At 42.6% G+C, this 26,037-nt stretch overlaps 1 protein-coding gene across 2 annotated transcripts in view; it reads right to left on the reverse strand.

Moving 5' to 3' along the window:
• Positions 1–8,272: 8,272 nt before the first annotated feature.
• Positions 8,273–26,037, reverse strand: part of SNAP25 (synaptosome associated protein 25) — a 68,385-nt gene continuing 50,620 nt past the window's right edge. Inside the window, exons 5-8 of one of the 2 annotated variants that reach the window (XM_076335101.1) lie at positions 21,657–21,774; positions 17,267–17,392; positions 14,990–15,134; positions 8,273–9,596 (exon numbers count right to left, since the gene is read on the reverse strand). In XM_076335101.1, the coding sequence (XP_076191216.1) occupies positions 9,528–9,596; positions 14,990–15,134; positions 17,267–17,392; positions 21,657–21,774 (458 nt within the window). In that variant the 3' untranslated portion in view covers positions 8,273–9,527. Of the gene's footprint in view, positions 9,597–14,989; positions 15,135–17,266; positions 17,393–21,401; positions 21,520–21,656; positions 21,775–26,037 lie in introns of both variants that reach the window. The other variant, XM_076335100.1, reaches the window with a different exon arrangement.

The raw sequence follows: 26,037 nt of genomic DNA on the forward strand, positions 1-26,037 counted from the left end.
TTTGAAAAAAATTACTCTTTTCCTGCCAAAAATACAAAAATTTGATTTTAAAAGGGAAAAAAATAATCTAGTTCACCTAGAAACCAAGATAAAATTTACAGGGGGGGGGGGAAAACCCCACAACAGTATTTGATCCAGAAATGCTGCTTTTTTGTTCATTGGAAGTTGCTGTCCAGGTCTCTTGTGCACTTTCTGGTTTTGCAGGTCTGTTGGGGTTTTGTTTTTGGGGGGTTTCCCCCCCAGGGATAATCTTCCTTGTCCCACAGTACTTCCTATTACTTATGACTGCACCAACACTGTGCTACCTGTCAGCACTGAAATTCAGCTCAGACAAAAGAACAAGAACTAGTGGTGGTACTTTTAAGTTTTGAAATCACTAGACTTTGCTTTAGGCTTGCCTAAACAAGGTGTTGGGTTTGGGTTTGTTGTTTTTTTTTTTTTTTTTTAATAGAACAATGAAAATTCTTCTTGGCGAAACACTTCTTACAAGAAAAAAAAATTGCTCAAAAGAATTTCTTTGGTGTAAAAATAGATTTAATGTCTCTGGTCATTCAAGTAAGTAGAAAGAGATGTTACAGAAGTACTGCCCATGGCGGGGGGGGGCAATATCTGCAAGGATATTCTGTAAGAGATGGGCCAAACCCAAAGACTATACCAGACCCAAGAGGTTTGGGGTTTTTGTGTTGGCTTTTAAGTGTTCAATTCAGACTGAAGTTCTGCCAGCCACTCCTCAGTGAAAGGATGGACAGGGCTTGTTTAGAGAGCTGTCCCTTCCTCACCTTGCTTTCTGCTTTATTTATTTTTTTTTCCTTGCCTCAGTTATTAAAGTTTTCTATGTTTGTGTGACTCACTGGCAGCAAGTCAGCGTCCTTGTGTATCATGCAACCATTTACTTGTACCTTTCCATCATATTTAGTTCTTGTAACTTCCATGATACGTTGATTTTGGGTGCTTTGGGAATCACTAACTTCACAAAAAGCTGATTGTATCACAATGCTGTACAATACATAAAGTGGATTCTTAATCCTAGAGAGTTTTCACAGGACAGCGACAGTTGTTCAGAGTACTTTTGTTTGAGGAGATGCGTGTGTTACAGAGCTGGTACGGACCTGCACCTTTGTTTTTCAGATTAATTTTACTGTCACCTGTGTCACTTCGTTGACTGAAGTCATGTGTCCTAGTTAGTTTCCCTTTAAGTAAAATAGGATTGAGGAATCTGATTTCAGACTTAATATTGAAACTGGCTGGTTTGCCGTGCTGGCACAGGATTGAATACTTGACTAGCAGTCGCTGTCAGAAGACTTGGGAGATAAAGGAGATCAAATGTTCTGCTTAGCGCTCTGTCACGATTTCATAAAACCCATAAAATCTCTAGTCCTGTCATCCTGATCTTACGCTTTCTCTACATTCAAAAGATTTTCTGTATTTCAAAGGATTTGTGGAAATTTTGCAATTATATTGAAGTGTTTCCTACCCCTCACGGTATTCACAGCTTCAGGAGTTTGTCTTAGGCAAGACCTATCGAACTGAGCATTTCCAGGCAGTACTGTACAGGGGCCGGCAAGAGGTAAAGTACACCTTAAAGATTTCTGTGGTGGCTGCAACCCCACTCATCATTTCTCAGGTTTTCCTTAGTATTTTGTTGGACGGGAACTCTAAATGACTAATAACGTGCTTAGTTGTTTTGGACAGTTAAATAAGGGGTAAAAATCAAAGCTGGTACATAGCAATGATGTGTTTTATCTATGTTACTCCTTTAATAATGAGCTCAGTTCTCAGCAGCCATTCTCACTTCTAAAACTCTGCAGAAACATGCTCTGTGTGTTGGACCATGAATAGTAGGTGGATTTTGATTAGCATAGGATGACTTGCATCATTGCAGAATCTCTAGATAGCCTTGAAGAAAAGAACTGCGTTCGCTCCGTCTTCTGCTCTGTCAACACATTTGCCAGCCAGACTCAACTGAGATGATCCTTTATCGTTAGAGATGACGGGAAGAAGATAGCCCTGTGCCAGTTCAGTTTCTCCCTCTGACATATGGATGTTGGCTTTTGAGCGAACTGCCTACGTACGGTTCCTTTTCTGTAACTGCACCTTTGCCTGTCTTGCCTGCTTAGGCTGTGAGCTTGTTGGGGCAGCGACGGGCTGCGTGTGCCTGTACCAAAGGGATGCTGACCTCAGTAGGAGCCTTGAGTTGCCGCTGTGACACAAGTGCCGTTGGTGCAGAGGATTTGATGGGCAGGGAGAACATCTGGCTGGCACCTAATGCGTAACAAGTCAGACCCTTTCCTGCAATAAGCTGCCTTAAGTTGAACTAAGGTTTTTTTTCAGTTCTCCTGATTGGCTTGAAACAGAAATATTTTAAAGGGAATTATAAGCAAATATTTTGAATAAGTTACCAAGATATTTTGGTAGAGTTTTTCTCCCTCCCCCAGATTGCTTTTCTTGGTTTAACTTTCACTATCGAGCATAATCAGAACTATTCTAGAGTAATTTCATAAAACAGTCATATGCAGTCTATAGGTTTCCAACTTAGTATCAGCTGAGCCCCGATCTTACTCAAGTCTTTGCTCATTCAAGTAACTGTCCATGTTTACAGTGGTCTCTGCTATCAAGTCCTTACCGTCTGTTCGCTTTCTGTGTCTTTAAATGAGGTGACTGTGGAGCAGAACGCTATTGCAGGGCTGTGGCTTGAGTTCCCACTGTGTCCTGGCATCCGCCGCAGCAGCTCTGCTTCGCGGCCTGTGTTTTATTGTCTCCATTTTCAGCTTCGATCTCTTGTCCTCTGCACCCTCCTCTGGCCTCAGCCCTTTCCCCTTCTCCAGCTGCCTGACTTACCGGTGCTTCTGGTGTGTGTTTAGGGCTTTAAAACCTAATTAGCTTGAGGGCAAACAGGCTTTCTCTCTCCTTCACCTCAAGGCCCAGCAAGAGTCAGTGAATATGGGTTGACTTCTGAGGGTAAGGCTGTAAGGATCGCCTGAAAGAAGCAGCAGTTCATTAAATTTTATGTTTCTGCTTAGTTTCCCCGCATATTCTAGTTTAATCCAAAAAACAGAAATGCGCAGTGGACACTGAAAGTATGTTTTAAGGTAAGGGCTTAAGGCTGAATGTCAGAATTATAGCTGCTGTTTCTTCAAAATTAACTTTTCAGCATGTGTTTTCATGGAGTTTATAAACTGACTCTAGATCTACCTGGGCTTTTAGGGGTCCTGCAGAGCATCAAAAGTAGTTAATAAAATACTGTCATCAGCTGGATTTATTAGTGTTGACACAGTAAAGTCTGGAAGTACTCTACAGTAAAGTCAAAATAGGTAAGGTTTCTTAAAGATATTTTGCTCACGTTTGCATACTGTTGGTTTTGATACCCACGAATACCCTTAGTGCACTGGGATTTATGCATATTCATGCTTTGGAGGTCTAATCAACCCCCCATGAATGTGGAAAAGAACCATTTTGTTCCTTTTAATGAACTTTTGATCAGAATTTAGATCAAAAAACCTACTGTGCTGTAAGTGGAACTTACAGCTGCCTGTATTTAAGTTAACACTTAGCAAATTAACTTAGGACTGCCTATAGCGAAGTTTACTAAGCCATTTCCAATATGGTATTTCATTTTAACTTTCTTATGCCAACTTGAGCTGTTCTGGATTTTGGATTAAATAACCCAGCACTGGATAGTTATCCTAGGTAGGGTGAGGGAAGTCTACTTCCTCTACCTGCTTTTTAAAAGCACAGGTTTTAGAAGCTTCAGTAAAAAAAAAACAAAACAAAACCAAGATCTTGGTAGTTTCAATGAATGAAATTTGGGGAAGAAGGGAAGGAGAGTTGTTTTGCCTGTGTTAGAAAAGATTCTCCAGCTGTCTCATGGAGAAGCACCTACTATCCACTAGTGCTGTGGACCAGAGACATAAAATTTAGCAGCCTGGAGGGTCTCTCAGTTATTGCCTTCCCGTGAAATACCTACCCAGTGTTTGCCTGTCTGTCCTCAGCTGTCCAAACACCTTTGTTTGCATCAACCTACGGAGAACTTTTGGATCCTTTTGGATAGACTATCCAAAAAATTCCCCTGGCAAGACACGTCCTGCCTTCTGGGACCTTCTTGCAGGTGTCCCTCTGGGTGACACTGGCATGGTGCTCAGCTGCGGAGTGGAAAGCGGGAGGCTGTTTGTTTCTTCAGTGCATCTCCTGCCGAAGTCGTGGAGGAGAGAGCCTGACTGAAAGCCCAGGGGTGAAAAACAGGCAGGTGGAGGGATGAAGCAAGTGAAATGAGGGACAGGACTGAAGGCAGGCTAATTCAGCTGAAGAAAAACGGGAAGGGAACAAGAAATTGAGTAGGTGCTGGGGGATGCAGGAGGGAGCGAGGAGAGCTGAGAGGAGCCAGGGGAGAAGGGGACAGAGGTGCAGGGCGCAGTGGAGCAGGAGCAGTGTGGAGGGGGCTGTGGTCTGGTAGGTGGGGAGAAAAGACGGCTCAAGGCTGAGACTCTCCCGTGAAAGACCCCCCACAGCACTGTTTTTAACCAAGGCAATAACTGGGCCCTGATACCCTAGTTGCTACTTTTCACTTTCAGCAAGCAGCTGTGAAGCCTACCAGGCAAAGGAGCACCCCCTCCACCTGCTACCCACTGCTTGACCAAATTGTTTACCCCATGACGTGCAGTTTTTGCACGGGCAGCAGTGATCCCGGCGTAGATCCCGAATGTGTGGGAATCGGCATTGTCCCACGTAACGATTCATTCTGATTTCCTTCACCGCCATCTTGTGTGGGTTGTTCTTTTGTTTGGGGGTTTTTTGGTTGCTTGCTTTTTAAAATTACAAAATAACGTTCGAAACTAAACGCATTAAAACTGCTTGGTATTTTACAACACAAACATAATCTCTCTGAATACTGTTACAGAGAGAGGATCCAACACTATTTGGCAAGTGCTTTGCAAAATAAATCAGCTAGAAACCTGCGCCCCTCAGCCCCCTTGAACCAGCCCAATGCCCTAACTTCTCGGCAGGGTTTATCTCCCATGTCTGTATTTCTTGTAGCTATTTACAGGTTTAAAAATACTCTATTTATATTTTACTCACTTCCAAACAAACTGTCCTCATCTCTCTCTAGAAAGGCAACAAAATGGCCCAGAAGACAGCAGTCACACCTTGCACACCTACGCCCACAGGCGCACACAGCAGCAGTGCATATACTTAAGCTGTCTCTAACACACATAATTTTCCTTATTACTAAGTACTCGTCTCTTCCTTTTTCAATGCCTTTAAAATAAAAGATTTATATGTGCATATGTAGACACAGGAGAAGAAAGAGGGAGGGGGAAAAAAGTGCGGGAACTGATTTGTCTGCCTCTATATCCCTCAAATAAAAGTCTTGAGCGATCTCTCCAGATTCAGGTCCAAATCCAAAGCCTGTGGAGGTTATCAGTTACTAGTGTGGCGTACAGAATATTTTGGAGAATAATTGTCATCTATATTTCTAGATTTAAAGTATATCTGTAATAAGCGTGTCACGTGGCACAGGCATCTCGCTAAGGGGCTGCTTTGCAGTTTGCCATGCAAACTCTGGCATATTTAGTTTTCTTCAGAAATGAAGGATGCATTGTATTTAACCTATGTAAGCTAATAAAATTTACATTTCTTAAAAAACAAAAAAAAACCCCAAAAAAACCCCAAACACCAAAACAACTCATCACTCTTTTTTAGAGTTACCATTTTCTGTATATACAGTAATACCACCAAGTCTTCAAGGAATATTAATCAATTATTTTTCACTCTGTACCTTTACATCAAGTCCATCTGCTTTTCATAAGATGTGCTCTACCAAACCACAAGGTGCTGTGCATGATCCGTAGTTTTTCTTGCATTTATGTCAATCTGGAAAGCTGTAACACTCTTTTGAGTTTAGAAGCTGTGTGTTTATGTTAAGGTTGGGAATCATTAACGTCCTAAACGTTTTAAGGTTTCTTTGAGATAAGCCACCTTGATTTTTACTTAGCTTTTCCAGTTTTCTCTCTTAGTTTATCACTGCTGAAATCAGGCCAGGTATTTAATGAGGGTGATTTTTTTTGCGTGAGATATTACACTAATGAATTTTGTTCTGTTGAGGAATAACATTCAAATATCCTTCCTTGGGATTATTTTGATATTTCCATTTCCAGCCTAGACTAGGAAGGAGGAGAATGCATGATATGAAAGAAGTCATGAATTGTGGATTTGTAGAGCCAAACAGAAGTTTGTCTTTTAGTTGGACTTCAGTTTTTAAGCAAAATTTTGAATAACCCAGCTGGGTAGTTCATTCAACTATAGCACTTGAGAACATGAAAAAACCTTTTCCCTATGACCACCTCAAATCAACACCAACGGGAGGATTTTGCTACGCTGGACACAAACTGTTAGTGAAATTGCATTAAAAGTCTAGAAATAAGTGATATTTCATGAAGCTTTGTGTCTTCAAGACCTCTCATATATTCCCCCCCCCTCCCCCCCGGATTTCCAGATGGCACTGGTACAAAGATAAAAGAAAATACTGATTGGAAAATATAATGTGGTCAAAGGGAAATTTCTTAGCAGGAAAAGAAGGCTTTGCCTTCAGAAAAAGTCTGGGTGGTTTTTGTTTCCACGGTCAGTGTGACCATTTCATCTTACGGGAGTTGTAATTCCAGCTCCTTGCTGTGTCCCTTCCTTTCTAGTGAGCCTTGCCCCTCAAGCGGGTAACTGTGCGCTGTGCTTGTTCAGCCTCAGGGAAAGCCTGCAGCATGTCATGGGACACAGGGGCCAACCAGAGGGGGAAAGGGGGGGAAAAAAGGGAAATGCCATATTTGAGGCAATGTTCCGTTTAAAATGTCTTTTTTTTTTTTTTTTTTTCTCTGTTGAGTCAGCTGTTACATCAGGGATTTGGTGTGCACAGAACTTAACGAACGGAAGTGGATTGTTCTAATAACAAACTGCATGAGATTGAGCCTTTCTTTGAATTATTTCAAGAATAATTAATCCTAGAAAAACCAATTTCCAAAAACGTCAGAGAGATGCAATATATGAAACCTATTTACTTAAGTCATTTTCAGCCAGCTCCTAAGAGACCCTGCGCACGGTGGAGGAGGACACAAAGACAAATGCAATGAAACATTTCAATATTTCTGTCCTTCAAACTTTCCAATTGGCAAAAAGTTCCAATAGTTTGGGCTTTGATCTTTGTTCGAGACAAAAACAGATGTCAAACCATAGTGACTTCCTTCACAATAACAGCTTATATTTTTGACCAGCTTTAATGGCTTTTGGAAGTATGATCATCTTCAGATAGGGTGCATTCTTGTCGAACAGATAAGAATAATACCTCCATTAATATCTTCATTACTTTCTTATATATTTCTTGCCCTTCTCAAAAATCCTTGTATTCGTATGTTCCCATACTGACACATTTTCCAGTACAATTATTGCCCTCCTTCAGTAGGCTTTGACATTGCAGAATGATAGTGCTGTCACAAATACTAGAATCCCCGAATGAACGGGATTGGAAGCGGTCAGCAGATCAAAAATGTTTGCTTGAAGTTTACTCTTTGGTTCGAAGCAGTGGGGGGAAATATTTGCATAAATGAATTTTTAATAGATACTAAAAATAAAAAGCTGCTAAAGAAAATATAGCTTGTCTACATTATCCTGCGATTTTAATTATGCAAGCATTTATGTCCTTTGTGTATTTTGACTTAGGGCTATGTGAGACACGAGTGAACTGTCACTCATGCGGAGTTAATTATATTTTGTCCATATAGGGGAAAAAAACCCTGGGAAAATATGATAACGCTTTTCACTGGCAGTAAACAGTAGTTGTTTTTAGTCATTTGAGAAAATTCTTCTTAGCAGACTATACAAACTCTGTAGTTCAAAGTCTTCCCTGAAAAGAGGTGTATTAGCACGCGGCTAGATCCACGACAGGAATAGATTTTGTTGACTGAGGAACTGTATCCTTCTGTACCATAACATTTATTTCATTTTTTTTCTTTCCCTCGGACAAGAGAATATATTTTGATTCAGTGTTTGGCAATCCAAGCCAGGTTATTTAAAATAATATTCACTTGGAATGTGCTGCGTGTAAAATGCTATTTTTAGAGTAGTTACTTTTATACAGCGTTGCAAGCAGAAATCTTTCGTTTCCCACGTGTAATACAGAACCAGTTTGTAAAGAGTCGTTAGACTTTGCACTTCTCCTTTTCCCAGGTAAGTGGCAACTAACTAGTTGTCACTGACATGTAGGGCAACAAATGGATAAAGCAAGCATGGATTCTGAGATCTATAATTTTTAATAATCTTTAAACTAGCTACAAAATGTCAATCACTTCACAAACCGACAGGAGACATAAGGAATTTCATATTACATGCTGTAAATGATATTTATCTCACAGTTTATCTAGAGTTCATTCATTTAGGTTTTTTTATTATTTTTCAATTAAGTCAGCTACTAAACATCTCAGCGATTTGGTGTGCATAGCTCTAGGTAAGCAACAGAGAACTGTACCGATAACAAACCACATGGGGATAGCGACTAGTAAGAGAGAGCCTTATAAAAATTACATTTCTTTGCACCATTTCATATGGTAGTCGTTTCCTCCAAAAGATAGTCTTCAAAAGCAGCAGACAAACCCAATATATTACACTTATTTCTTTTTGTCTTTGACGTATTTTCAGCCAAGCTTTTATTTTGCTGGCAATGGCTAAATGGTGAGTGCCAAATCCCTCCTTTTTCATAATTAAAAAAAAATGATCATGATTAATAACTATATATATATCAACAAGAAAAAAGTGGCACAACTGCAAACTTGCTGGTATAACATAGTCCCAAAAGAGTCCGAATACTGAGCATGCTTTTGTTGTCATTGTTGGTGTGCTACTGCCATGGGAAAATTCTTGTTTAAGTAGGAGTCTAAAAGTCTATTTATTCCTCATGCATAAATGCATAAATCACATCACTTTTTAGTGCAATGCTTGTTATAGTAATATAATTCCACATTGTCTAATTATGAAATCATAACAACAGATAATGGCAATGAAGAACTGAAGACAGCAGGTTTAAGTGCTTAAACATCATGATACCCAAAGACAGGAGCGTGGCAGTAGCTCTGTGGAATGTCACAGTTTTACAAGAACAATACTGTATATTTAAAGGTTAACAGCACGTTTAGCATTCCAACAGTGTTGTCATTCAGCAAACATCATTTAAAAAAGAAAAAAAAAATGAGGAGAGGGGGGGAAAAAAGGAAAGGAATCCAAAACAGAAACAAGAAAGGAAAAAATCCCAAAAAACATCATAGTGAGCTATAGCCATCAAATCAGCACTATGTACAACCTTTGGAAAGAAAGATATCTAGAAAAAAATAATTACAAGTATCATTTTTGGAAAGCTGACAAACTACACAGGACAACATTTACAATGGGGCTGATATGTGCATGTGTGCAAACCTAGTAGGTAAATACCATGATAAAAGCATGAAGGTACCGCCCCGTTGGACAGTATTAAAAGGAAATGCACTTTGCTGCATTTAACCACTGCCCAGCATCTTTGTTGCACGCTGGTTGGCTTCGTCAATCCTGGTTTTGTTGGAATCAGCCTAGGGAAACACAAAGGAAAGGAACAGATGAATACAGGGCAGAAAGAGAACATCTACAGTGCTTTGTGGACGCTTCTCTAGTTTCGCCTAGGTCAGGAAAAAAAAGAAGCTTGAAAATACCGGAGACCGTTATTTTTTATAGTGGTATTAGAGACCCAAAAGGAAATTACAGATTTGCTGGGTTTGTGACACTTCAGGTAGCCTTTGAGTAGAGCTTTTATGTTTGTATTCGGCTTCAGTGAACTCTTGTAAATGCTCTGCCGGATCTGTAGCTGGTGCTATTGATAGCGCTAGCGGTATTGATGGTAGTGGATGACAGGATGGGAACTGATGATGTGCGCGTGGATTTCACTGGTGAAAAGCCTCGGTGCTCTCTAAGATTCAGCAGACCCGGACTCTGTTCTAATTTAGATCACCAGCCATGCAGTCAAAACTAAAATTTCGGTCAGTGTAGAGAGTCGCTGGAGCAGGGAAGCTAGATCATCTGATGTAGGGAATGCTGGCAAAGACAAATTTCTTTGGAAATACATCAGTCTGGATCTCTCTGCTCGACATGGGAAAGGAAGGGAATAGGTAGGAGTGATGCCATTACTCCTTTCTCTCAACAAAGTTCACCAGTGTAGTTGCAAGACAAAGTAACCTCTCTCATTGGGCAGCAGCATAAACAGGAGTTAAGAAAAGGCAGGGATTGTACCGTTATTTGACGCAATCAAACTGGAATTCAGTCCATCATAGGCTGAACCGTTAACTTCACTGTCTTCCGTGGGGTAACGCTTGCCATGATTATAAAATGCCATTAATAAAACGGCGCCACTTGGGAGGTTTAGGAGTTCTCTTTGAGTTGGAAGACACTTTGACCATGGCTTTCTGTAGCTCTGCAGAAGTTAGTTTTGGAGACTAAAGACATTGTTTTAGCTGACAAAAATTGGCAAAGCTCCATTCAAGCCCATGTTGCTATGCCAACTTATGCTAGCAGAGGGACTAGATAAAAAATGTTTTCAATTTTTTAAATCAGACCTGTGGGAAAGGTGAGAATTGTGTTACTGCTTTAAAAGCACGAACTCAAATAGCAAACTCTTTTCTGGCTGCGTTTTGTTAGCTTTGATGATTGTTCCCACATCTCCGGGGTGTATCCAAATTGTACAGATTTATTTTAAATCTCCAATTTTCAAAGACAGCATGGTGAAGCAACTTTCCCACATACATTTAAAAATCCTTTAAAAATGGTTATACTGATATGCAATAAATCGTTCTTAAATATCTTGGGCTTTTCTCCATAATTGTTTTGGCAAATGCTATGTAGATGTGTATTTTTAGTACAGTAGCACGTGCCAGATCCTCAACAAGGGTAAATCAGCATAACTATTCATTATAAGCCACACTCCTTTATTTTAGCCATGAGTTTGACCTTGTCTGCCACAGTAGAGTTTTGTGTGCTTTTGACAAAAGACTACCTAAAAAATAAGTTAATGGTTTTGGAAGCAGTTACGTTTGTCATGAAATACATGAATATTGATTGCATATTGATGAAACATAAATTCCTAAATAGGAATACTAAGGTCTAACTCTGGTGGATGATGTTGCATCGAAGTCAGTGGGAGTCTTTGTGCAGACCTTCCCACCTAGGTCAAGACAGAATGCTTTGAGCCCTTCCCTCTTTCCTCCCAGCCTCCTATTTATGGCTCACTTTAGGGCCAGGGTCTTCTGGTGATGATGTCTGGGCCATTTGACCCGCTCATCACATCATCATTTTAGTTTTTGTCCCTTTCCCTCTGATTTGAGGGAAGGATAAAGACTTTTATTCATTGCTATCCTGATTACTGTGGGTAGACCAGATTACATCTCTGCATTATGAGATTGCTCTGGTTTGGATGCATGCATCCAGCTTAACATAAATGCTTTAGGAGCATTTGGGTTAGCTTTGTGATGCACCCCAGCTTTTGCAAAGTGTGCCAGCCGAGGGTCTTTCTGATGATCACAATTGGTCAAAAGCACGGTGCGCCAGCTGGTCAGGAAAAGAAAACAGCAATGCTGTATGCCCACCGCCAGCTAGGGACGATGCTCTGTTGGCATATTTCATTGCAAAATGGATGTGTATGCATTTGTGGTTTCAGTATTATCCGGCTAACCGTCATTGCTGTCTTTTATAGAGCGTTCTCCTAATATATTGTGTTTCTTTTTCTAGTGTCTCATTACTGTGTGTCCTTACTCTGAGAAGTTTGGCAGATTTTCACTAAGACTGAAGACTGTCTTGTTTTTGTGCTGCTTTCGTGACGACTCCTCTGTGTACACTGCAAGTCCATCTTTCAGAAATCTGTCACTGTTCTTTAGCCAAGGGCTCTGCCTGACAAGGCCTGCCTGTGAGGCTGGATTTAATGAATCGCATTAGCTTGCAATGTCGTTTTTCTGTTGCTGTATGAAATGCCTAACTCCGTAAGAAGACCGCATAGATGTGGAAGGCCAGTCCCTCAGCCAACTGCTCTCAGCATGCACTGCCTAGAGATTTGGCCCATGTGCTTCATGCGCACAAAGGGCCTGGTCAATGTTTTCAAAATCCAGACGTTTGCAAGCCTGAAGTGATAGGAGAACTTGTGACTTGTTAGGCTTGCTGGAGTTTGTGATTGTATCCTGCAGGCATGGATAGAACGCAGCTGATTTCCATCCACAGGGCATGTCTCCTGCCACTATGTTATGTCATGAGTAGGGTAGCTGGTAACATGTCATAGTGCGTGTCCTCACACTTGCTCTGAGAAAAGAACGTATGTCCTAGACTTCTTATTTAAAGGTAGTTACGAAGTAGGCTGTATAATATTCCAGTGCCTTCTCGCAATGTAGATAGATGTGCTGCTTTCTAGTGCTTTTCATATGAATAACAGCAGTAAATCTTCCCCCCTTGCTCCTATTTTTCCCAGAAATATGCAATGCTGCAGAATGGCATCACAGTAATACTGTGCATTTTCCAATACAGTCTGTATTGGGTTTGCGTGGCAAGGTTTTGGTAGCAGGGGGGCTACAGGGGTGGCTTCTCTGAGAAGCTGCTAGAAGCTTCCCCTATGTCCGATAGAGCCAATGCCAGCCGGCTCCAAGACGCTGCTGGCCAAGGCTGAGCCCATCACCGATGGTGGTAGCGCCTCTGGGATAACGTATTTAAGAAGGGAAGAAAAAAAACCCTGCACAACAGCAATTGCAGCGGAAGAGAGGAGTGAGACTATGCGAGAGGAACAACTCTGCAGGCTCCAAGGCCAGGCAAGAAGGAGGGGGAGGAGGTGCTCCAGGTGCCGGAGCAGAGATTCCCCTGCAGCCTGTGGTGAAGACCATGGCGAGGCAGGCTGTCCCCCTGCAGCCCATGGAGGTTAACGGTGGAGCAGACATCCACCTGCAGCCCCTGGAGGACCCCACGCTGGAGCAGGTAGATGCACCTGAAGGAGGCTGTGACCCCGTGGGAAGCCCGCGCTGGAGCAGGCTCCTGGCAGGACCTGTGGACTCATGGAGAGAGAGGAGCCCACGCTGGAGCAGGTTTTCTGGCAGGACTTGTGACCCCATGGGGGACCCACGCTGGAGCAGTCTGTTCCTGAAGGTCTGCACCCCGTGGAAGGGACCCACGCTGGAGCAGTTCATGAAGAACTGTAGCCCATGGGAAGGACTCGCTTTGGAGAAGTTCGTGGAGGACTGTCTCCCGTGGGAGGGACCCCACGCTGGAGCAGGGGAAGAGTGTGAGGAGTCCTCCCCCTGAGGAGGAAGGAGCGGCAGAGACAACGTGTGATGAACTGACTGCAACCCCGTTCCCCGTCCCCCTGCGCTGCTCGGGGGGAGGAGGTAGAGAATTTGGGAGTAAAGTTGAGCCCGGGAAGAAGGGAGGGGTGGGGGGAAGGTGTTTTAAGATTTAATTTTTATTTCTCATTACCCTCCTCTGATTTGATTGGTAATAAATTAAACGAATTTCCCCAAGTCGAGTCTGTTTTGCCCGTGACAGTAATTGCTGAATGATCTCTCCCTGTCCTTATTTCGACCCATGAGCCTTTTGTTATATTTTCTCTCCCCTGTCCAGCTGAGGAGGGGAGTGATAGAGCGGCTTTGGTGGGCACCTGGTGTCCAGCCAAGGTCGAACCACCACACAGTCAAACAGATGCAGCTTTACAAAACAAAACTTTTGACCGACGCAAAGCCATGTGTTATGTGACTGTCTCTCTATCAGAGATGAACTTCCCACCTCTAAGACAATGTATACTTCACCCAGTTCTCTCTGGAATCAAACCCCAATAAGGAAAGCTATCCGAGTGAATCCCTCAGTGCAGTATTTTCTTTAATTTTTTCACTAGGCTCTGCTGTATGAAAAATGAGCATGGGCATCCTGCTCGTGTGAGAACGCTTGCACGTGTAAGAAGGCTCAAGAGTACAAGCTCTACCACTTAAGGTCAGAAATAACTCTAAGCAGCACATATAAGTCCTTGGGTTAGATCCTCAGGTTCCATAAATCTTAGCGGAAATCGAGTGTTATATTGATTTTACACCAGATGAAGATCTAGCCTCTTATGTCACTTCAGCCTGGCTGTGCCTGTGCCTGGAGCTCTGCCAGTATGAATGCAGATGGCTTGCAGATCTTGGGAGCTGAGGATGGCAGCGAGTTCCCAGCCGGGTTTGGAGGGTGCCGCTATCCGCTTCAGAAATCTGCAATGCAGGTCTGGCACTGGAACGGTGCTCTCTGCCTTTTTAGATGGTGATTTTGCAACACTAGTGCTGAGCTTTTGTATTTCACTGGGGCCATGTGGGGCCCGGTTATATATATGTACACATATACATATATATATATATATACATACACACACCAAGAGAGCTGGTAGACCTCTGTCCTGATGTGGTTATAAGCAGGCAGCACAAGAAGACTGGCTGCACTGTTACCATATAGCAAATCCTTGCTTAATAAATCCCCATCCTTTTTTTTGGGACTGGTCCTCCAAACAGGTGATCCAATTCTGAATTGCTCGTGGAGTTTCTGAGGGAAGGGAAAGTCCAGGAAGGTTTAAAACTTGCCAGGAAGAGTCAGGGCATTCAGACCCAAGCCCCGTGGTTCTGCATAGCTCAGGGCACTTCTTTCCCAAAGCTCTTGGAGAAGAAGCCTTGACTTGTGCTAAGGGGTCCACTTGCCAGCTGTTGTCTGGCGAACCCAACAGCGTGGGTTCAACCCAAACTGCACTGGAGGTTACTGAAGATCCGTAGCAGTGAGCTCTGCTTTGGCCCAAGGATTTGGAGGGAGAAAAGGGAAGAGCTCTAGCAGCTATTTCTGTCCCTTGTCCTTCTCCGAGCTGAAGAGAAACTGCAGCATGCACTGCCTGTGCTTGCAGAAGGGAATACACAGCCCCTTTTGGGGTCGTCTTAGAAATGTCAGCTCTTACCTTCTCCATGATCCTGTCAATCTGGCGATTCTGTGTGTCGATCTCGTTGCCCATGTCCAGGGCCATGTGACGTAAGTTGCCAATGATGCCGCTGACCTGCTCGAGGTTCTCATCCATTTCATTTTCCCGGGCATCATTTGTTACCCTGAGAGCAAAAAAACAATTATTTGAAGCAGAGACAGAGGAGGTTCCCCCTGAAAGTCTGATTCACCCAAAACCTCCCCTGCATCCTCCTTCGCTTCTCACCTGAGGAGCGTGCTGCTGTGCTCAGCTTTGAAGAAAAGGGATTAATGAGTAGCTAGCCCAAAATCGTTACATGCTTATTTTTTGGATGTTGGTCTTAATTGTCTGGGTTCATCACTGCTCCATTTATACTGCTCATGTCTGCTGCTCCTGGAAGTGTTGCTGTCCGAGCTTGTCTGTACCACATACTGTACCTCTCTCCTAGTGATGGTCCTTCTCAAAGAAAGAATGAAAGGGTGCTCCATTTGGACCTGTGTGTGGTTAGAGTACGTGGGAAATGCTGGAGGGTGATGGAATTGAAGATATACCAGCTCCCCTCCTTGAACTACCCATAGCTAGCGTATACTGTCCAGTCCTCATACACTTGGGGAAGAGCTGCTTCAGCTGTGAAAGTCCTGACCTAACATCCTATTTAATTAAATGTATTTCTGGTAAATGACAGAAGCAGCACCTCTCAGATTTACTGGCTTTAGTAAAGATCCTTTGTCTCTCATTCTTAGCACCGTCTTTTTCAGTTGCTTGGTTTTTAGAAGAGAAAACCTGTGCTTCAGCCAAGGCCCAGTTCAACTCTCCAGCGACCGGAGAGGCGTGTGGCGACTGACACTGGGAAAAGCAAGGTCCATGGGTCCCACTCAGAAAATCACTACTTTGAGCCTCTTGTGCAATTCGTGTTCGTGGAGGTGCCAAAAGGGCGCTACAGGCTATTTGCAGAACAATTACGGTGTAGCATAACTTCCTTCCCTACTATTCCGTTACCGTGCCCCAGCCTTCGTTTTGGTGGGGCTGCCATCCAGAAATTAAAAAAAAAAAAAAAAGTGAATGGCAGACCCAGCAAACTTAAATGGCAACTCCATCCCACGCTCCAGATTGCATGACAGCATTGTTTCTATCACACTGATTTCCCTTTATCACAGCAGCCAAAAAAATAAGTGGATAATAGTTTTTGGAAAGATAATTACTTATTAATCCAGTGTCCTTAATCTTCAGAGATCAAAGCTTTGCCTACTGGTATGCCTTTATCCATTCAGCTGATAGCATTGTCATCTAAATACATGCTCTATAAGCACTGTAATCAGTATGTACTTATTGCTGGATCCCTATGTATCGCTGAAAGCTTGCAGTTTGGTTGCCATTAGTAGAGCTGTGTGTTTCAAACTGGCTTTCGTTTGAGTGCACAGGGGTTGCCACTAAAGCATCGATGTTTCTCCATGGCTGTGGCTTTGCAGCAGCTGAGGAATGGGGCATCGTTCCCCGTTCAGCGAGGTTTTCTGGATGGTCACCAGCAGGGAAGTGGTGTACCTCTAGTTAAAAGTGTGCTTCAAGTTCTGCGCTTGGCTCGGTGCTTCGGCAGGGAGCCGGAGGCTTTTTCCTTTTTGAAAAGAAAGGAAGGGGTGCTGGGTGCTTTGGTACATCTTCTGGCAAGGATGGATAACGAGCGCTACATATCTTGAGACATGATAATAATAAATTAGTATTTATCTGACACTTCATTTCTGAGGCATTGGACGACTGTCATCAATGAGACCCATAAAAAGGGCCCCAGGAAAAGTGCATTGCTCACGCCAGGGAGCTGGCGTGCAGAGGACAGTGCTGACTGGCCGTGACAGTCTGCCACCTCACATTGCTGCTGTGAAGTAAATAAATAGATATTATTTCTCTTTTATTATTGCCCAAATCTGGGTAGTCTCAAGGAGGAAGGTTTAGGGCCATGTCTTCAAGCATCTTCTGGTTCTCAGGGCTAAGACCCTTGCTTCCAGGATTTCTGGCAACGTAACCATCCTTTGCACTAGCTCAGGCAAGCACCCACAGGGCCAGGGGAAGACAGTGGACACAGGAAGCCTTTAGTACCTCTCTTAATCGCCGTCAACCTAAATCTGAGCACCCACCACTCGGTGAAAAACACTGGCTCCATCGCACGACCCGGCACCACTGAAGGAGTTAATGAGCATCACAGAACTCATGACCATATGGAAGAAATCTAAATATATCAGTGACGGGGAGAATAGAGAGAAAAGAGTGGATAAAAAGGCTCACCTGCGGATAAAGCCACCACTGATGGCCATCTGCTCCCGTTCATCTACAACACGTGCAGGCTGGCTGGCTACGACACCATCCTGATTATTGCCCCAGGCTTTTTTGTAAGCATCACTTGATTTAAGCCTATGCAAAAAAGATGATGAGTAACAAAGCATCAAGTGGACAAGGACAAATGCAAAACTCTCTACTTCTCCAAGCTAAAAGCTGAATCAAGCAAATGAGTTTTCAGTTAGAGGGTCATTGATTGTATACCGATATATCATAACCCTGAATTAAAGGAGGGTTTGGGGTTTTGTTTTTTTACTTTACTGCCACAAGAACTGTGATGGTCAGAGGTTTTGTTTCCAACAGGGTGAATTGCAATTGTCAGGTCTACAACACTGCACACAGGTTTCTGGATGTTGACTTAGTTTCCAGAAAGAAAGAAGGAAAAAAAAAAAAAAAGAAAAAAAGGAAAAAGAAAAAAGAAGAGGAGAAGAAATACAGATAAGTAGAAAACATTGTTTCATTTCAGTGACACATACGTTTTGACATCAAACACAGAGAACGCACTGGCAGACAGACATAAAAACAGAACTGCCAAGTATAGTGTGTACATCACATCACAGCAACACACCCTCTTAGAGAAAAACGGATTTGGCTAGATTTTAACATTTTACTGCGCAGAAGACTGGGCTTCTGTTGATGTTTTTTAACATGTATGTGGCATAATAGGCATTTAAAGCCACTAACCTTTCCCAAGGTGATTTGGGGACGATTTTGTCATAAAATTCATAGGGTTCGTTAGATTTTTCAAATAATATATCGGTACTTGAAAATAGTAATCATACATCGACAGTTGATGTACAAACCTTTGTCCACAGAGACAAAAAGTAAAATAGGCAGAAGTGAAATGAGCGCAGGAGAAAAGAAAAGATACGAGCAATCTAGCATCAGAAAGGGAAATTTTTCTACATTTTTCTTCATGCACCAGCTACAGGCATGAATAAGAAGTGAAGCATTCTCACTAAGCACAGTTGCCCCAATAGTTCATCATACTCTTAATGCATCAGCGGTAACAGCCTTCACAATAAGCAAGACACAGGCAAAAATGGATCATCACTTCCTTCAGGAGCTTTAAACCACAGGACTTTAAAATAGCCTAGCAACTTGTTATATTTGTTGTTTATGACAGTTACATTAGCTTTCAGAGAGCCATTTTTGACTGAGCTGCCGTGGATAGAAAATTAAAATCCAGGCATACCTTCAGTGGCAGATTAGCGTGTGCAGCATATTTAGTGTTGCTGTCATTGGGGTCGTCAGATGAGATTGAACACTTTAAGGGGAGAGTGTGAGTGTTCGGGGTCTGTAGGTATAAGTTCTTGATTTTATTCCGGAAATGGAGCAGTTTCCAACAAAGCTGTTGGGAACTGCAAATCTCCGTGGTTTCCCTGTTCTTTGGTCAGCTCCCATCAGTCATAAAAACAGCCCTGTGGCTTGGATTTTGGGGGAGAAACTGAACGTGCTTCTGGGGGATTTGGGAAAGGACACAATAAACCCACCTCTGGTGTTATGTTCTCTCCGTGCCCCCTGAAGCAGGTCAGCTTCTGTCGAGCCTGAAGATGTGTTGCGTGCTCCAATATAGAATTATAATGTAGATGAAAAGAGGATCTTTCCTACTCATCTGTTTTGTTGCTTATCTCCTATTAAAGTTTGTGAAGACTTAAAAAGGTGATGGTTGGCTTGTTTGTTCTTGGTTCTCTGAAACTATACATCAGCTTTGGCGTTTCTAGAAATGAGTGAAAGTAGTTGTCTGGCTGCACATACATTTACAGGTTTTTGCCTGTTCTTTAGACCTCTGCAACTTTAAGAGTGAGACAGGGTCTGTGTTTGAGGTGAATGATTTTATGCACCCAGAACTTGACCTCTGTTTTCTTGTGGACTTCCCATTAAAATCAACAGGTGGAGTCTGGGTCTGCTCATGGTCAGTAGCAGTTGTCCTTTTGAATGCAGTCTAGTCAAAGTTTCATGCCATGGGCATTTTGGGTCTCCTAAGAATGTAGGATCAAGCCTTGCATTTTGGTAAGGCTCACGGAGTTGTTTTTACTCTCTATATTACAGTATAGTTATGTGCAAAATGGTTAATCTTTTTTAAATATATGCCATTAATCTACCACCAGCCAGAAGAGCATTAGGGGATCGTGGCGATACCGATGCCCAGAACTGTATGGATTTCTCTCCCTCCTACACTCCACTTCTCAGAATATCGTCTTATTTGTACCAGTTGAGTCCTGGCATAGTGATTCAAGGAAGAGTCTCTAAAAGCATTGTTCATCCATACTTTGTTTCTGAACACATTGACTGATTAGCAATGCTAGTTTATGAAATCTGGCTGCAGACTGCGAAAGTCAGAATACTGCCTTAAAGCAGGGAAGCGACACCTTTAAAAATGAACGTCGCCCACATCGACTGCATGTTTCTGTTCTTGCATCTATTGATTTCATGATAGTGAAGTGGTAAATGTTTTAAGGCCACGTGTCAGGTGCTAACCCCATCCATGCCACAGGTCTGGCTGTCGGTTCTGAGCAGCCTGTCCTACAGTACAGAATATTAAAGCCGCTCTAAAAAATGACAATTCCTGCAAAATACATCGGAATTTTTTGTACTTCAAGGGTGAATTTTTGAGGTAGGCGTTACGCCAGGTTTCTCCAGGAGAAGCAAGCCAGGACAGTGTTCCTCATTAAGTTGCAACAGCTTTTAGAGTGTGGGAGATGTAAAGTTTCTGCTGCATACTGTTGTACCTGCAGGTCTTCTGCACTGGGTCCTCTGGTGCAGGACAGCAGGGCTAAAGCCTGTATCAGAGCTGATATCAATTGCAGGCAGTCCTACTGACAAAAGCTCTGTGTGTGTGTGTGTGTGTGTGTGTGTGTGTAGCTCTTTCCATTCCTCCTTGCCTCTCTCCCATTCTGCACACCAAGACAACAGTATGCATATTCTGGGCAAAATATTTACCCCACCAAAGTATTTGTGGCTTGGTACACAGGAGCAAAATTTATTTTTTTAAAGCTGAGGCAGTGTCTGCATTGTGTCCCAAGGGAATTAACTTCAAAATAAATGGCGATTGATAAGGCAGAAACCCAGTCCTACCGTTCTGATTTCTGCCAAAATACCCAGTGAACTGCATGACAGCTCTCTCTCCTTTGGTCTTGATAGTCATGGTAGGATCAGGCCCTGGCTGTGAACAAAGTATCTGTGCCGCGCAGAAAGGGAGTATAATACTGCAGAACCACTGCACTCTGCTTTGTTTCCCGCACAATCTCTGGCCAACCTTTTACGAATGTTTTCGCTGTAACCTGGTTGCATGCCTGCTCACTGCATGCTGGATTTGCCATTCCTCAAGGAATCCTTGTCGGTCCACTTTGTCCCCGATTTCCTACACCCACGTAACCGCACATCACATTTTCATTTGGCATTTAAAACAAGCTTTGCATTACTTGGAGGACGGTTTCGTTCAAGTGTGATGGCATGCAAGCAAATTCGATGCATTTCAACATTTCTGCTTAGTGTACGTGCTACCCAAACGAGAGAAATTTGGCGTGTTCAGGTTTTCTCAAATTTGTTGCCTATGGCGGGATGAAAACCATTTCAAGTTGGGTTCCAATTGTGAAATGTCATGTCTCTTTCAGGATCTCATCAAGGACTGTTTCTGTTGAAAAAGGTGTGATTTTCATCCATAATTTTGAACAATGTTTATTATGACCTCTTCTGCATTTTTTCAGCTGTTTTGTTTTGTTTATTAAACTTGTGCGTGAAAATACGTTTCAAAATTTAGGGTCTCCAGGAATAAGGTAGCCCCAGTGTTTCTGTTTGCTGGAAAATGGAACCACTCAGTACACTTTGTGTAAAATGTTGAAACTTTTACCATTAAAAGGTGTCGACAGTGAAGCTTTCACTGCAGTATGCCTGATTTTAATGCATCTACAGTAATTCCCAGTCAGTTGTCTATGCTATGAGATGAATGCATTTGAACCAGAATCGTTCTTTCTGCATGCCACATGCTCATCCTGTCCATGTGCCTAGCAAGGATGAGCTTCACAAGGCCTTTTTGGGATCAGCCTTAAGTGCTCAAAGAGATGAGGCAGGCAGCACCTACTTGTTACATGGACAGACACAAAGACCACAGAATTTTCCTAGGTCCGTCAAATTCTTTTCTGCTTCTTTCATGTCCTTATTGATTTGGTCCATTCCCTCTTCGATGCGTTCCAGTTGTTCTGATTAAACACAAGTATTTTATCCCCACAGAATGAAGCAGATGGAAAAGGACAAAGAAAAAAAAGACAAAAACTTCAGACATTCACTGTGACAAAAAACTTGACACCACATAGCAGAGCCGGTACCCAGTACCTACTTGTTACAAGGACATATGAAAAGGCCACAGCATTTCCCTAAATCTTTTAAATTTTTCTCGGCCTCCTTCATGTCTTGGTTGATATGGTTCATGCCTTCTTCAACACGATCGAGTTGTTCTGGTCAGGACAAAGGGATGACAGTGTGGAATGAATTGTATTTTTGTTTGTTTGCTTTTGTCTTCAATAGAACATGAAAAATGACCGTGTAGAACTGAATTAATAATGACACTACAATGCATTAATCTGCGCTGATGCATTGTTGAAAGGATGTGTGCCGCACTGGATGCCGAAGATGTTTCTTACTAATATGGGAAGAGTAAAACAAAGGAGGAAGATGTTTGAAATATATTAATTTAAACAAGATGTAATGATGTAGAAAGGAAAGGTTATAAAGTTTAAGGTCCAGAAACATAATACAATACATCCACTTACTAAGACACCAATGACATCCAAGAGAAAGAAAGATAGTGTTATTATTTTGCATTTAGGTATGTTAATACAAGAGAAAAGGTGCCCTTCCATGGAAAATACTTCAGTTACTTACGCTTACAAATGCCTTGGAATTAGGTGATTTGGGGCAGCGTAATTGCTTTGATTAGTGAGTGAGAGAGCTGGTAGCAACGGTTCCAGAGATGGAGCGAGCTGTTAAGAGCTGTGTCCAAGTACTCCTTTTTCCAGAGGCTGAGGAAACTGAGACCTGCCACTTTGATTGGCATTGGATATTAATCTCTAATCTGAGTATGGCCTCAGGGCTGGTTTTCTTTCTGGTATGGACGCTGCAAATCAGGAGAAACCCCAGCGAACGCTCAGGAGCCTGATGTAACTACTGCAACTACTCCAGGAGCCTGATGCTCGCTGAAAGAGGACCACTGGCTGTGACGTTCGTTGTCTCTGTCCCCAAGGAGTCTAATGAAAGCAAGCATTGGGTGAAGGCTCGTGTTTTCGGTGGGGTCACTCCCGCTTTGCTCCAGGGCAAGTTACAAAGCACCAAGCCCAGTAACCAGCCATATATAGACACTGTCTCTCCGCTGGCATCAGAGTTTGGCTTATTTCCACCTAAGGCTGACGATCATGTAGGGTTTTCTTAGTGACTTGGTAGCTCAGAATAATTTAATGTGTTAATTTCTTCACTATTAAAGCTGGGAAAAATGGCCTAGAGGAACAGAATGCCACAATTTAAAATTGTAGGAACGGATCCTCCGCTGGTGTAAACAGATACGGATCCAGTGCGATCAGGGGTCTTATGTGGAGCCTGCAGTAGCAACAGCATTTTACATGGGTGGAAAGCCTCGCCATTTGTTTCGTGAAGGATAAACCCAGATAAGTATTACATGGGATGAGAAAATTACTTGGAGTGGCATTTCAATCCATTAGAAACTGTAACTGTACCTAAAGAGGCAAAGTAAAGCAATCCCAGTAAAACACAAATACATCCCTATTCCCCGTATTGAATAGAAAAAAACATAAACACAGAATTAGACCTGAGAGGAAAGGAACTAAGAGACCACTGGTTATAGGAGGAATTTAATGGTCATCCCTGATGTTAACTGAGTCCTATCCAGAAGAAAAGAGAAAAAAAAAAAAGGCATTTTAGGAAAAAATCATGTGCGTATTTATGTCAGTACAAAACTCCTCTTGACTTCTTTGGGAACAGGAACAGGCCTAATTTCTTACCTGGGTTTCTAATAACAATTGAGGTTTAGATTTTCAAAGCTTTCTGGAGGATTTGCATGCCCAATTCCCATTCAAAATAATTTTATTTAATTAATTTTAATGGGAGACGGGCATCTCACCCCTAGAGGGCCTTGAAAATCCTGGCCTAAATTATTCAAGCGGAAATAATTCAAATATTGAACTTGTGCTTTTTGTTTAATTCTTGCATGAGGCTGGGCTTTGAGAAGAAGAGGTGCCATGTCAGTATTGCGAGCTGCATCTGCTTTTCAGCTCTCAGTTCTCATTCTCCTCAGCTGGATGTGCCTGTCTCCTGATACCGCAGGAGTTACTGATCCCAAATCCAAGGATACGTTTAGAGGATCAGAGTTACCTGGCAGTCTTCTAAAAGTGGCGCATATAACGTGAGCAAAGGATCGGGGAAACTAATAAGGAAACCTGAGAGATACACTGCACAAGTTCTGCTGGATAAACCGCTGAGCCAAGAACCAGAAATCCACGGTTGGATTATTTTAACGCACGTTGTAATTTTACATCTTGGTTGGGAGGCATTAGCAGAAGCTTTGGTTCATATTTGTAGCCACAGATTGTCAATCTCATCAGAAATGTGAGTACGTGGTAGAAGGTGATACTCCTCTAAGTGCTCCTGCTCCTCCTCGCTAACTGAGAGTCCTGCCTGCTCCTGCATAGTTGGGCAACACTGGCTCTTGCTCTGGGAAGCAGCTGTGGGAGTGTGAGCTGGCTTCTATGCCAGTTCATGCAGCGTGACGGGAGTTGCTAAATTTCTGTCGCAGATTCCCACCTCCTGCTTGTGAGACCCGTGTTTGCAAAGCCCGGCTGCTTTTCAGGCCTCTCGGTTAAAAGAAGGCTGTTGTCACATGTGTATTTTGACACCGGGAGGGACAAGGGGTACTGACCTTTCTTCAACTGGTTTTGCTGCCTGTATTTCCCTAGCCTTGGCTGGCCAGCAGAAAATGCCGGGTAAGGCCAGGGATCAGTCCTAGATTTGGTACCACTGGTGGCTTTCAGTCTAAGCATGTTTCCTTGCGCAGGTGCCCATTCTCTGAAGTCATGTATGTAGTAGGGCCTTTTGAACTTTCTTTCCCTGTTTCCTATTCTGCCTGAATAGATGAGTGGTAATTGAAGAGTATATTTGACGTGACTCGAAGACTTTCATTTAAATTATAGCTCTCTCCAGGAACCTGACTTAATTTATCCTGCTTCAGGATTTGTGTGTGATGCCTATGCTATTTCTGAATAGAAAAGGGACCCACAACTAATTTATCTTCCATTAAAGGAAACCTCATCAGTGTAAAAAGCTCATGTCATATTTGTAGCCCAGAAGTCTAGACAGCCGGCTGCTGGTCCTAAAACCATTTGCTAGTTGTTAATGTCGTGGGCTGGATTGTTAACTGGTTTAAATCGGCATAGTTATGCTGGCTTCATGGAGCAGCACCAATTTATACCTGTCAAAGATCCGGTCCCACAGGCAAGGAAGTAGATTCATGAGTCTAACCACAATTATTGAGGCGTAAATATTATAGAGGAATTAACTTAATGGGGTCACTCTGGATTTGTTTTGGTATAACTGATATTAAAATCTGGCCCGGAATGAATCACTGCTGGTAAGAAATCAGATGGCTGTCAAAAGGTTAATTTAATGTCTGTTTTCACAGATCTTCCCTATTCCAACTTTGCGTACTGTATTAAAGGTTTCAGGGAAGCCAGTCTGCTGGCATATACTGCCATGAACCTACTCAAATTCACAACTAAAAAAGATCATGTCCTTTATCTCCCATTTAGAGGAGCACTTCAAGGTCAGAGTTTAAACATCTTTTGATAGTTTGTTGCAGTATTCTTTGAATATACTACATCTATATATATGTTCATATATCATATACGATATATAAGAGAATTGGTGTTGCCTGGAAGCAGAATGCACATCAGAGGTATGTTTCATTGAGTTTTCCTTCATTTTTTTTGCCGGGAAGCTCTGCTAATTATTAGCCCTTTTTGCATATTGATAGCCTTTTACGTCTGGGAATGTCACTGTGATTCAAACATAGTGGCCATATATCTTCTTCCAGACCTTACAGCAAACTAACGGCATATCTTAGGATACAAACAAGGATATTTTTTTACCTGTATTGTTATACTTATGAATTACTTCTGTATTAAAACCGTAGGCAACTGAGGGACCATAAGCCAGTCCTGTTAGTTTTACCGTAGCATTGTGGCCCTTTGCCAGTGGGCCTTTGCCAGGATCTTCCGTAACAACCTGGCAAATCCCCACTCTGTGACCGATCTGGGGAAGCGGCTGGGAGAGGGGAGCTGTAGCAAGGCCATCCCTCAGCTGCTCCCGTGGTCTCTTGAGCAAACGCAGCTGCAAAAGCATCTTAACACAGCGTTGGATGCAGGACCAGGACGGGGCAAGCGTGGTGTTGCTCCACCTTTGCATCCCCGTCTGTAATTTATAACAAATGTTCCTTGACTAGTGTCCAGGATCTGGGGCCTGTGCTTGAATGTCAGTTAAATGCCCGTGGAGAATGGAACTTGCACCTTGCCTGGAGTATTGTGCAATGAAGCAATTTCCACCAAGGACAATTTTAATTAGAGAAAGAAAAAATAAAAAGGACATCTAAGAACACGTTGTAATCATAATTGCATACAAGAGGGCTGAATCTGAAAGAGAGTCGGCAGATTGACTAT

Source organism: Aptenodytes patagonicus, chromosome 3, assembly GCF_965638725.1.
Source record: "Aptenodytes patagonicus chromosome 3, bAptPat1.pri.cur, whole genome shotgun sequence".
In the NCBI taxonomy this organism is placed as follows: domain Eukaryota; kingdom Metazoa; phylum Chordata; class Aves; order Sphenisciformes; family Spheniscidae; genus Aptenodytes; species Aptenodytes patagonicus.